This window comes from Eurypyga helias, unplaced genomic scaffold, assembly GCF_000690775.1.
Source record: "Eurypyga helias isolate BGI_N326 unplaced genomic scaffold, ASM69077v1 scaffold17685, whole genome shotgun sequence".
Taxonomy (NCBI): Eukaryota; Metazoa; Chordata; class Aves; order Eurypygiformes; family Eurypygidae; genus Eurypyga; species Eurypyga helias.
This window is the reverse complement of record NW_010253563.1, coordinates 2,370-15,586: the sequence shown is the minus strand read 5'-3', so window position 1 is coordinate 15,586 and position 13,217 is coordinate 2,370. Positions and strand designations below refer to the sequence as shown.

At 48.9% G+C, this 13,217-nt stretch overlaps 1 protein-coding gene across 1 annotated transcript in view; it reads left to right on the top strand.

The window, feature by feature from the left end:
* The window catches only part of AXIN1 (axin 1), a gene marked incomplete at its 3' end in the record, with an annotated part of 53,981 nt that extends 41,186 nt beyond the window's left edge, over window positions 1–12,795 (top strand). Inside the window, exons 3-4 of the mRNA XM_010152709.1 lie at window positions 4,561–4,657; window positions 12,658–12,795. Of these exons, the coding sequence (XP_010151011.1) occupies window positions 4,561–4,657; window positions 12,658–12,795 (235 nt within the window). The remainder of the gene's footprint in view (window positions 1–4,560; window positions 4,658–12,657) is intronic.
* Window positions 12,796–13,217: the final 422 nt, after the last annotated feature.

Sequence of the window (13,217 nt, the reverse complement as noted above, 5' to 3'; positions counted from 1 at the left end):
GGAGTGCTGACCGTAAACCGGGAAGGCAGGCGGGCACACAGCAGGCAGGGCTTGACACAAGGCGTGCTCTTCCAGCGTTGGCCAGCTCAAGGTGGTGGAGAAGGCAAACACACCGTGCGGTTGCTTGTACTCTGGTGTGTTTGCAGTTGTCACCAGCTCCCATGCAAGGTTTGATATTGTATTGCTCATGGCAAAGTGGGGTTTGGATGTGGCTGCATGCACAGCTCAGCTATGCCAAGCTCCTAGCCAAGACCGGGGCGATGCTCCAGCTGTCTGGCCTCCTGAGCTGGGGCGAAGGGAGGCAGGCACAGGCTCTTTGCGAGCGCCCAACTCACCAAAGTGTTTTAAAAAGCCATTTCTGTGGTACCAGCTACAACCAGGCTTGCCTGAAAGACTGCTTTCCACAGGATGTCTTTCCAAGCACTGATAAATATTATTGTAATGGGTTGAATTTATATAACAAATACGTTATCAGTCTCTGTTGTTCGAAGAGTTTGCTTTTTGGGTGGCTTAAAAAACATTGCTCTTAAATGCCTGCGCTCCACTGATTATTTTTCAGTCTTCCTGTGTCATACGAATTCCTCTGCCCTTGTAGGCAAAACAGCTCCGGTTCTCTGCTGAAACCTGTTTTTATAATCGCCGCGGCAGCTGTGTTGTTTTAGCTGGTTTGTGTGGAGGCGAGGTCTGCAGAGGACACGCTGAAAAGCTCCGGCGAGCAAGTGTGCCGTGGTCTCAGGTGGGGCTGAGTCGCTCACCGCTGGCATTCGGTGGTGGGTCAGTGGTGGGTCGGGGCTTTGGGGTTCTGCCTCCCACCCTGGGCTGCTCAGAGCCTGCCCCAGGCTTGTGGCAGCATTTATGGTGCATCCTGAACTGCTCTTGCTGTCTCGGATAACCCCACGTACAAATCGCATCTTCCGCAAGCTGAGGAGACAGCCTCGGGGCAGGGGGTGTCACAGCAGAGACACACAAGGGAAATTAAGGCAGATCTAGGCAGGAAGGCAACAGGCAGAAGCTGAAATGCATTAAATTGCCCTGTGATCTTCCCATTCATACACAGAAATGCCTTAAGTCCCTATCTATCTTCTCTTTATTTCTGCAAGAGCTTAGATAGGTAAACAAGAGGTAATGTCTCCTCTTTAGCCCTGTGTTGTGGTCCAGCTGAACAACAATGCTCCTTCCTCTGGGGTCTTATCATCTGTCCTGGCTTGTCTTGGTTGGGAGACAAGTTTTGCCTTTGGGAAGCCCTCGGTGCCAGTGGGCTTGACCAGAGGGATGCTCGTTCTTCCCAATTCCAGTTGAACCTGCCCCAAAGCAAGGATGGCAGTTGCCTGGAGCGAAGGGGTTTAGGACAGTGGTTGCTCCTTAAAAAAAAACTTGCAGATTAAGTATTTTTCCTCGGATGACTGGCCTTTGGCCAAAATGTCTGGCGATTTTCCCATCACGCTTCTTTATGTGAGAAAGGTCTCAGTGACGGTGGTGCTTTGATAAGAGTAATTGGTAGAAAATATCAGCTTTGCTGTGGATTTGGTTCCTGTCCTGCCTGTGGCCGGTGATCCAGAATGACCTTGAGTTCTGCTATATTTAAACAAGTTTAACAGCTTTTTAATTTAAAAGATCCTCGATGATGATTTTCAACTTGTTAGGCTTAACGGTTGGGTTTGGAGGCTGTGAACGGAGTAGCAGAGACAGCCCTTGTTGGAAGAGTCCAACAGCAGAGCCACAGCAAAACCTCCCTGCTCACCAGAGGCACTTGCAGGTCAGTTCGGGGAGGAGAGGAAGCCCCTGTGTTTCCCCAGGAGCAAACCCAATTGCATTATCATTAAATAAATGATAGAAATGCTTTTGCTCCCTGCATTACATTTCAGCACAGAGCTTTCTGGTGCTGGAGAAAATCACGTGATGAAACAAGGAAAAACAGTTTGGGAAAGTTTTATTTTAAAAGTAGATGTGCTCTAACAAAGTTTTGATTTTTTTCTATATATATATTATTTCTCTATCTATTGAAAATATCTCAAAGCAAGCTACCTGACAAAAGGAAAACAAAAGTACGGTATTGATTTTCCTTGCTTTCCCCCCATCTATTGAATAAGGTTTTGTTGGGATAAAATTAAAGTGCTTATCTTTGAATTTGCTTCCTCTGGTTGAGTTGGCACAGTACATTGAACGAAGGAATGTTCCAAGTTCAGAGGTGGCATTGGGGAATCTAGTTAAAATGACATCAAAGGCAGCACAGCGGGGCTGAACATGTGTTTGAAGCCGGATAGATTAGAGGCCATTATCAGCCTTTCGCTACTGTGCTGGGAACAAAAGTCGCTCTTTCCGCTGGGACTGCTGCTGGGGAGAATTAAAAAAAAAAAAGGGGGGGGGGGGGGAAAGAAAGAAAAAATGCACCTTCTAATATAATGCCGCTTTCCCTGCGAATGGCCGCGCGGGTTTAGCGTGCGAGTTGTGTTCTGACACCCGGGTTTTGTGCGAAAAAAAAGCTGAAATGTTAAGCTGAAATGTTGTCTATTGATGCCGACCAGCAATGGCTAAAATAATCCCCCAGATCTATCTTTTCCTGTAAAAATCGCTAGTTGTTTTGTTGCCGTCCAGCCTGGAAAAAGCCGCGTCGTGGTGCACTGAAACTCTTTAACCGTTGTGAGTCTTTAAGTTATTTTTCCAATGGAGGTTTTGTCCTTAAAGAAGACGAAGCCGCCTAATGAAAGCCATGGTACTGGCCCGTCGGTATAGCAACGCCTGGGGAAATTGCTCTGCTCCTGTAGGGTCTGAGTGCCGGGCGCAGCAGAGGTGATGCTCCCAGACGTGCTCTGCCTCCTCCCGCATTACCTGCAGCCACTAGCCAGAGCTGTAATTAGCCGGCCTAATTTTCTCTTCTCTCATTTGTCTTCCTACTAAAAAGCACTTGTCATTAATCGCGGGGTTTATTTTATTTTAATGGTGTTTAATTTTGAATGCCTGGCTTACTGCATCAAGTGGTGTTCTTCTGATGTGACTTGGCCGTTCTGCCCGTGCCCACGTTTCCAGGGAGGCACGATGGAAACGGGGAAGAGAGCTGATGGTGACCATCCTCGCACAGGATGGTGCTTGTGACTCGGGAGGTTTGCAGGCCAAACACCGCGGTAAATCGTGTTTCCCTTGCCAAATGGCATCTTGGCTTTAAAAATCTGCTGGTTAAACTGTTTGGCTTATGTCCTCGCGAAGCAGCTGTGCTTGGCAGTTGGCAGGGGGGTAGGTGCTAAGTACATTTGGCTTGTGCAAACATCTTGTTGTGAGATGCGTTGGGACGGGCTGGTCTGCGCTGCTCGGGGTGGCGCGGGGTTGGAAGGAGACGGCGCGCGCGTGTGGAAGTTACTTGGTACTTGTGACAAACCAAACCCCTTCCATTCGTTTCCCCCTGTTTCTGTGGCATTGCACAGCCTACCCAGGCGGTTACTTTTACTGAATCAGGGAAGTGTGTAAAAAAAAAACCTCCAAATTGCCAAGCTGCAGGTGGGTGTTTGGTTTTTTGATTTTTCTCAAAATGACCCAGTGTCACCAGGGGATGGGCCTGTGCCCTTACCTTGCTGGGCTCCCCTTCGCTCACGTTCTCCTTGACCCTGGGTATCACCTGCAGGGTGATTGCAGTGGTGAGATTCAAAACACGGTTCCTGTCTTTGCCTGAAGTCGTATTTGTCCAGAGATGCTTTGCTGTTAGGGGTGCTTAGCGAAGCCCCTCGTCGCGGGACCCACGCACACCCAGTCTTTGCAGAAGGGCTGCGTGCGGCTCAGCAGAGCAGGTCTGCACCGTCCCCCAGCTCATGGCAGAGCCGTGGGCCCAGCTCCCCCTCTGTCACGACTATGGATCGCTGTCACCATCTCCTCCGGCACCAGCTTTCTCAGCAAGGGCCAAACCTGAGCGGAGCTGGTGTGCTTGGGTCTGCATCCCTCCCTGACCTCGTCCAGCCTCCCCTGGGGCAAGGGCTAGGTTCTTCCACACCGTAACTCCACTATCAAGCCCATCATTTCTGACAGAGCTAGAGATGGTCTTAAGAGCAGCAGACTCTACCCCTTCACTTTGATAAGCCGTTTGAGAAATTGTCATGCTCTCCTAAAAACCTATACCTTGTTCCGTGACCGAGGTCCCCTTGGTGTAGATGCTCACTGAGCTCCCACTTCTCCTCCTCCCCCTTCTAGCCTGCCCTGTGGTTTACTGTGTACATTACAGGCTCTTTTATAGAAAGCAACCAACTATAAAAGGTACCAGGATGCGGTCCAAGTCCCTCTCCCTGCCCTGTGCCTAGGGCAGCGGTCACAGGAGCCCTGCCTCGCTCCGCTCCCGGCGGATGCTGTGTCAGTCCCCCGGCACCCAATGCCGGAGGGTTGCTGGTGTGGGGACCTGGGTGAGCATCGTTCTCTGCGCGGGTTCCTCTTGCTTTGCGCTTCGCCCTGAGCACGCAAAGCCTTTCTCAAACGTGAAGAGGTTTCCTAACTGCTACTCTATAGCAGCGAGGTTTAAACGAACATCCTGCATTGGAGAAAGGCACTAAAGCAGGGCATGTTGTTGTTTTATTCCGGCAGAGATGGGATCCCACCGTACAGACTCCGAAAGCAGCATCGCCGAGAGATGCAAGAAAGTGCCAAAGCAAATGGACGTGTGCCACTACCTCACATTCCTGTAAGTAGCACTGTCTCCTTCCCCAGAGGTAAATATGTGAGATCTGTAGCATAGGGTTAGTCTGCTTGCTCAAGATTAACCCCCCTTAGTGCTGGTTTCGTTTGAGGATGTTTTCAGCTGGAAATGCGCCGTGGTAAGAAAGGGCTTGGTAGCCTTCTGCTAAACTCCTCGTCCACGGCTGCCCAAAACGTGGTTTGTCTTAACCGTTCAGTCAGTAGCCGGTTGTTTCTCCCGGATGAGAATGGGAGCGCTGGCTGTTCTCTACCTGCAAGCGAGTGACATGCCCTCGGGTGAGCTGGAGGTGTTTGTGGAAGGTGTAGGAGGCCATTGGACACGAAGGCTGATGTAGGTCTCAGCCAAGGTCAGCTGGGGAGAAACTGTCCCGAGCGGTATTTCTGCACCGGCAGCCAAAGGGAGCCATAACCCGTTCTCAGGAACTCGGCAAAGCCCGCCTGGGGGTATGAGGTAGGAGAGCAAAGAAAGAGCAGGCGTAAGTATTTCATTTGTCCTGTCCGGTCTCCGCGGTTGCTCGAGGTAAGCAAACAGCTTTGGCAGATGAGCATAACTCTTAGGGCTCTGCAGCACCATCTGCAGCTCTGCTTATTATTATTTTCTTGCTGTGAGAAGTTACAGGTGACATTTAATATCTAGCAGGGAATAAAGGTGCTTCTTTCCCCTTCGGACAGCTGGACTCCAGCACAAATCAAATAGGGAGAAAAAAAAGCCTCCATCTGCTTTTTCCAGAAGTGCCTTCAAACTTGACGCAGCTGTTCTCATCCTGCCTGCTCAGAGCAGCACAATACCAGCAGAAATACACCCTTGTTTTAATCTGATTTAAAAAAAAAAAAAAAAGAACCAACCCAAAACCACCACTCTTTGTTTTGCCTTTTAAATTAGATTATTTTCCTTAGATTTAAGAGGGTCTCCTGTGCTTTGATCACTGGGTTGACAATAAAAGCCCTGGCCACGGACGCTCACTAGCCATCCTTGCTCAGTCACCTCTCTTTTCACACAGTTGCTTTCACAGTGTGGTCGCTGTTGAAAAGGCTGGCTGGGTGCCTTTTTATTTCACTTGATGCCATTTTTACTGTAAGCATGGCTTTGTTAGAGTTGAAGTTTGAAAGCTTGGCCTTTATTTTTTTTTGTTGTTGTTGTTGCTGCTGTTCCCCAACAGTGGGAACTACCGAGTGAATATTCTGACTTCAAAGCTTGTCAGTGGCTTTACCTTTTGGATAAAAATAATAGTGGGTTTCTGTTGATCGTGTGCACTGGCAATGCCTCGATGAACTGCAGGTTATAAACTCGGAGTATGGAGCATTAAATATGTATAGTGAGCTCTGCTTTAATGAACTTCCATCTGCCAAACATTTCTTTTGTTGAACTGAATAAGTGTCATTCCAGCAGCAGTTCCTTGCAGGCTAATTAGTTTTACTTAGCATTAAATTTTATCGACCTTTTTGGAAAACAAGTTAAAAAAGGGGGAGAAAAAAAACAAGGTTTAAATTGGCCACCTGCTGCTTATAAATTTTTATATCATCCTACTTATCTACATGGTCTTTTAGAATTACATATTCCTCCTAAACTACACACAGACGCTTCACAAGGATTTTTTTGTGAAACATCCGCTGTTCCCATTAGATGCTGTGCTGTAATTTTAAGTCCCAGAGAAAAAGGCATCTTGACGCATATTTATATGGGAGCAGAGGACTGAGAATTCGAGTTAGTTCTAGTCTTTCTCCAGGGAATAAAAGTTTAGTTCAGACACTCTGGCACCTCCTGCCAGCCAATTACTGACACAGAATTGGCATTGACTTCAGAGAGGCACTGCTCTGCCCTCGCTTATCAATCAGCCAAGAAAGGAGAAGGTAATTAGACAATATGTTTTGACAACACCAGTGTGAAATGTTATAAAGTTAGTCTTTTAAAATCACCTCTAACTGCACGCTTGCTGAATTAAACTTCCCCAATTAGCAAGGAGCCATGCAAATGTTTCTCCAAAGGCGGTGGTTAGGCTAGCTCGCCGCCCGTAGCCCAGGCAGCCTCCCTCAGCCGCCCGGACCTGGTGGTTAGCGTGCTTTCCAGCGTGTAGCGATGACTAAATCGCAGCCTTTGAGTGAAGGTCTTTATGGACTCATATCTAACCAGTGTAGCCAGAGTCCATACTGATAGTGCTTGCAGAATGCATGGCATGTTTTCCTAGTGATAGCAGAGAACCTCCTACTTCCGAAAAGTCATTTCAGAAGTCCTCTAGAGACCTTACCGTTCCTTTACAAATGAGTTATGTGGCTATTACGCAAAATACTGAAAGAAGTTATGCTGCTCTTAATAGCAGCACCTTTAGTTAGGTCCAGAAGCTATAAATTATAGTGATTATGTGTTCGTAGGAGACTGCCCGTTCGTTTCGCCAGCCGTGCTGCCTCCAAACAACGCAGGCATGTGCTGGTTGTGTAGGATGCTGGGCTATGCAGCAGGAGATCTCGGTGCGTGGACGGCTGTGTTCTGCATATTCCGCCCTCACAAGCGCGCCAGTGCTCCGCCTTTGGAAAGGCTGTGTTTTCTGAAACAGTGCTCTACCCAGGAATGCAGTGGGTGAGGGTCTCTAGCGAGCAGCGGTTTGTGCCTCTCGCAGGACCCCATTGCACAGCGGGTGAGTGTTGCTTTTCCTGTGGTTTCCATCTCTCTCTTGGATTCAAGCAGAGTCTTGGAGCACCAAGGAAGGAAAGAAGCAAGTTCCCAGAGGAAAGGTTGAAAGCTCAGAGACTGCAGAGCTGTACCTGTGCTGTTGCACTGCATTTATCCCGGCTGTGGCATTAATCTGTTCCCAGGAGAGGATGGGAGGTGCTGCTTTTTCCCAGCAAATTCAGAAAAATCCAAGCTCAAGCATTAAGACTTGTGATTTCTTTTTTTGTTTGCTTCTTAACTGCATAAAGAAGCCATTCTGTGATGTCCTTGCTGTAGCTTGATCATGAGGTGGGAGCTTTCCTGTCCTGCCCCACAATCGGGGAAGCTGCAGCTCTTTACACAGTTCCTCTGTGAGAAGAATAAAGTAGAAGTAGAGCAGCAGAGTGGGTCAGGCTGATTGCTCAACTTTCCCAGAAGGATGTCCTCTCCGCAGAGGTGGTTTCCGTGGTGTTCTTGGGTGGAAGAGATGATTTTGAGTGACCACTCTGCAATGCTGTAACAGTGAGGAGTGTACAGGAGGAGCCCTGTCTTCCTGCTGCCTGGATAACTACAGCTAAATGAGCTTTCTGCTCCTGCAGGTTGGGAATTCCTGCTCAGGATTCCCATCAGCTGTTTTATGCCTTTTTCCTTGCCTCACTGCAGCAGGACTCCTTGCTACTCCCTGAATGCTGCTGGAGTGGATGCTGAAATCCAGATATCCGTGAGCTCTGCCACAAGTGTTTCAGATACGGAAACACCATCTATCCTTTAAAAACATATGTCACAGCGGAACGCTTCATTAATCTGAGAAGTGTGGAGGTTCAGAAGTCCTTTTTTTCTCTTGGGTTCTCTAGCCTGCCATCTTGATTTCATCTCCACGACTGACTTGTGATCTAACAGGCCACTCCAGTGTCGTGGAGGCATCAGAGCTCCTGTACAAGAGGGAGATTTACCCACACAGAATTCTTTGGCCCAGTTGGATCTGTCCGAAATGGTTCAGCCCAACACGTGGATCCCTAGGGCTGGTTAGAGACCTCTGCCCAGTGGTAACATCAGAAAATTTGCTGTTTCATCTCAGAGCAATTGATGTTTATTGTTCCCAAGGGGAACCCAGAAGCCGCAGTGAAATTCTTCCCCTTCAGCCTTCTCACATATATGTTCTGATGGGCAACTGGTCCTCAAACCTCGGTTTCTCAGGGAAGGTGAAATCTTTCAAAACGCAACACCTACGTCTGACTCATGAGGCAAAATCCATACAACTCCTACTTCATCAACTCCAAGAAAGTGTGATAGCAGATGCTGAGTGGAACTACTGGAGATCTGGTGTATCTTGCATGTTCTTAGCAGGCTGCTGCTTCTAAAAGGTACCAGAGCCTCAGACACGTTGCATGTCAGGGACAGGGGACAGTGTTCTGGTGATAGGTACCGTGAGAAATCCTCCCTCACAGCTGTCACTAGGAAAGATTGCTCCGTCCAGACCAGTTCAGACAATTTCTTTCTTGCCAACCCATCTGGCATTCAGCCTCCCATCCATTGTTTCCTGCAACTTCCCCACTTCAGCATGGTTTGGTTCTGGACAGACCCATCTGAACTAGTGGCATTAGTAGATAGATAATTAAATAAAACATTAGATAAAACATCTGTAGATAAAACAATTCTTTGAAGTGCTTCCTTTCTGAATTGTTGACCTAGAATGGCCAGAGATCTTTCTGGTCCAGACTGGAAGGCTGGATCCTCCAAAACCAGACAGCTCTCAAGGAGTGCTGCACCGTTTACTTGGAACAAAACCATTCGGAGCCCTTCTGATTCCCGAACAATAAAGAGCTTATTTACAACGCTCTTGGTAGGGCTCTGTATGCCCATGGAAGGCTGGGGGCAGGTTCAAAATCCCAAAGCCCTGAAGGATCCTCCTGTGGACACAGGCTCAGCCTGGCAGGTTTTTGATGGAGCATGTCCCCCTTCCTCAGTCAGGCCTATCTTTTGATAAAAGCTTCAAACACTCTGTTGTCTTGAGCCTTTAGAACCAGCTCAGTGCAGCCCATGTTTGCTGTCCAGGGAGACAGAGAACCCTCATGAGCTACCTGTATTGTTTCAGCACAGGGACTTTGCATTCATTATTCTGCAATACTGTTAGTCTTGGGGAAGTCTGTGTAGCTCATCCTTTGTGCCAGCAATGAAGTCAGATCTGTGGCGATGCTCAGAGCATCATCCTGCTTGACAGCTTTCTGTGAGTCACCATTACAGGTACCCGGCAGGACAACATAGGGTGTGTGCAACCAGTATCCGTGGGGTGCAGTGAGGTTATTTCAGCTACACTGAACTTGGATGGTCAGGGAGACCCTTGCAGCGATGGCTTCGCAGAGGGGACTGCATCTGGCACCCTCGAACGGGCTGCTGAGGACCTCTGCAAGTTACGCTGAGTGGAAAGCCCCAAGGATGGGGCAGTGGGTTTTGCAGATCCAGAGGTTTATCAAAGAGAGAGGAAGATGAGTTAATCCTGAAGATTCTTGGGTTCTATTCTTTTCATTTCTGTAGTTGAGCTTCAGTCGCCTCCAGACTTTTGAGAGGCTGTGGATAAACATGATGAAGCGTTAGTTGTAAAAGACCTGTAAAAGCTGTAAAAAGTTAGTTGTAAAATCATCTTACCTCAAGTTCCCTGCATACAGCAGTGACCCTGAATGTCTTCAGATCCTCATTAGAGACGGAGCTGCGGTCCTTAAGCATTGCTGGGTCTGGAGGGAACACCTTATTGTAACAGGACTCGGAACGCGCAGGTTTGCAAACTTCAACCTTTGCACCCGCTGCTGCTGCGGGCTTGGGAGAGACTTTGGTTTGGGATGCTGCATTGCATCAAAGACTGAAAATAAAGGGAAATTCTTTCCCAGTTCTGCTTTTCTATGGAAGCCTCTGCGGTAGCTGCAACAAGGAGACCCGACACCGTAACTGCTGAGTGCCGAGCTGCCTCTCATTAGGCTCATTAAGTTTCTAACGGCGCAGGGCTTGGTGCTGCCGTCGTATAAACAACCGCAGGGAGAGTTGGCATGTCTGAGGTGGCAGGAGGGAGGGAACACATCACCCGACAGGTTACAACTTGTCAGGCAAGAGAGGAAATTTCCCTCCTCGAGAATCGCTGGTGCTGCCTCAACGAGTGGTGGGTGGTGGTCATGGGCTTGAGGTTTCTGATGAAAGCAGACTCCCTTAGCCAGAAGTGTTGCCCTGGGGTACAGAGGAAAGCATCACTTGGATCCTAGAAGCTCCCCAGGGAGTAACAGAGCAGGGAACAGCTCTGCCACATCTTCCCCCATGATGGCACACGTGTGGGACCCATTTCTGGACAACGTGGGTCCAGGCACTGGGATGAAGTATGCCACTTTGGCCTTTGTGCCAGTATTTTAAGACTAAACATCATTTTTGTTGATGAAAATCTTTTTCTGTGGTGTTTTTTTAATACAGGCCATTGATTTGCAGGGCTGGAGGTCCTGGTGGCAGCAGAGACTTTGTCATCCCAGGGTGAGAGCCACCTGGTAGCTCACATGTGCTGCGCCCTCTCCAGTGGCTGCATCCCTGGATGAAGGCATGGTTGTTCAGGGCTGATCCCAGCTTGGATGTGTCAGTCCTACCTGGGACAGCTTCAGGGGAAGCTGTCAGTCCCTCTGCTTCCCACAAAAAGTGAGTGCTTGAGCAGGCAGTCCTGTGCCTGCGAAGCCTCGTCGTGTCCGCAGACGTCCCCAGGAACGCTGCAGCCCAGCACCATGCGGCGCAGGAGAGAAGGCGATGGCAGTGAGGGCTGGAATTGAGATTTGCTGCCTGGGTCTCACTCTTGGCAAACAAAACAAGCGGTGCTTTAACCGAGACCTCTGCAACCCAACTCGGGTGTCACACAAGATGTCTTCAGCTTCTCAGTGCCATCAGTAGAATACTTACTGCCCCTGTTTTTCTTCCCCTCCTTCCACCTAGAGAAAAACTAATATGATTTGCATACCTTTGCTGGGTTTTGAGGCAGAGCATTATTTTAGTCTTCCATATTGATCTTTTGGCTGGTCTGGGACAAATTCGGGTGGTCTCTCATCCTCCCTTAAGGATTTCAAGCCCAGTGTCTGCTTCTGGTGCTGCATTTGTTCTTTTGCTATGAATTATCTTAAGTCTTCATATTTAATTTTATCTCTGGTCCTATAGAGTGTATACTTCTCTCATGTTGGTACTGAAATATTTGAGTGCAGGTTTTTATGCTGTTGAATTTTCCATATTTTTTTCCTCCAAATTAAATTTTTCTCTCTGCCGTGTCATTTTGTTTTTTCTACTATTTTAAGAAAATGATGCAGAAAGGATAAAAATGAGGGGAAAAATAGAGCGGCTGATGGCTTCATACTTCACAAATTTCTTATCCCTGAGCTCGGGAATTTAGGGACAAAGTAACTCAGCATAAGGAACTGAGAATGCCCTTGAACTTTCATAAATACTTATCTTTTCACCCAGAGCAAGCAGACGAATGGTATCTCTGTGCTTGTAAGGCTGCTGTGTTGATAAAGCAAGCAGGGGATCGTTGTGTGGCTCTGAAGAGCCAAGATGCAATCCTGCAGGATCCTCTAGTAAGAGAGGATGCTTTGTGGGAATCGTGGCCTTTTGTGGCTGGGCTGGGTTGCGGCAGAAGACGGAGAGAAGGTGTCTTGGAGGTTGCCCAGAGAGGTGGTGGATAGCCCATCCCTGGAGACATTCGAGGCCATGTTGGATGGGGCTCTGAGCAGCTTGATCTGGTTGAAGATGTCCCTGCCCATGGCAGAGGGGTTGGACCAGGTGTCCTTTAAATGTCTCTTCAGACCCAAACCAGTCTGTGATTCTGTGAGGTGACAGGATTTTCACTCGTCTCTGCGGCTGTGGGCTAGATGTGCAGCGATGGCCTGGCATACGCTGATCCACCTGGCGTAGGCTTACTAGCTTTCCTATCAATGTGAAAACATCACTGCTTTAAGGATGATTTTTGAGAGGCTTATCTGTACATCCTTTTCCCACCCTTTGAGACCAGGATATTCCTGTTGACAGCCTGTACACTGGGAGAAAAGCAAGCACATCCATCCCAAATGCAGTTTGGTGCTGAACTGGTTGAATTGTGGCTCCAGAAAACCTTTCCCTTACGTGGGGTAGTGTGCAGGGCTGGTGCCAGCCAGGGAGCTCGTGGTGGTGGTCCAGCGTCCAGCCCACCCGTCCTAGGCTGCGCCTCTGCGTCTGCCAGCCCCAGCTCCCCACCGGAACGACTGGCATTTCCAGTTACCGAAGCCTCCAAAGTAAACCTGTGATTTTTCGTGCATCTTTGGCTAACCCCTGGTGTGTTTTTCTTCCAGCGTACGTACCGAATGCCAAAGGATATCCACGTCGAACCAGAGAAGTTTGCTGCAGAATTGATCAACCGTTTGGAGGAAGTACAGAAGGAACGTGAAGCAGAGGAGAAATTAGAGGAGCGCCTTAAACGCGTTCGAGCGGTTAGTAACCTCCTTGCCTCCTCTACCAGCCTGGGAGTCTGTCTGCATACTGTGCACCACAGGGAGCTTTCAGCTGCTCTGGCAGCAACCAGGGTGACCGCTTTCCTGCTCCAACAGCCATGGTCATCACTTGCACGGGGCTCCTGGAGGCTCCGCTTGCCCCAGGTGCTTCCATAGTGCTGTTCTCTGACCCAGGCAGGGCTCTGAGCTCCAGGCTTCCCTCCCTGCTGTAAGATACCAGCCATGGCACAGCGATGCCCACTTCTGCACCACTTAGGGGCTGTGCATGCTCTCCATTATCTTCTGGCACCCTCGCTTTCCTGACTTTGTGAGCAATCCTTTCCATGCAAGGATGGGGACTGTGTAACAGGAGTTCACCTTCCCCTATTTCCCCCACAAATGGTAACCACATGGCAGGTGAC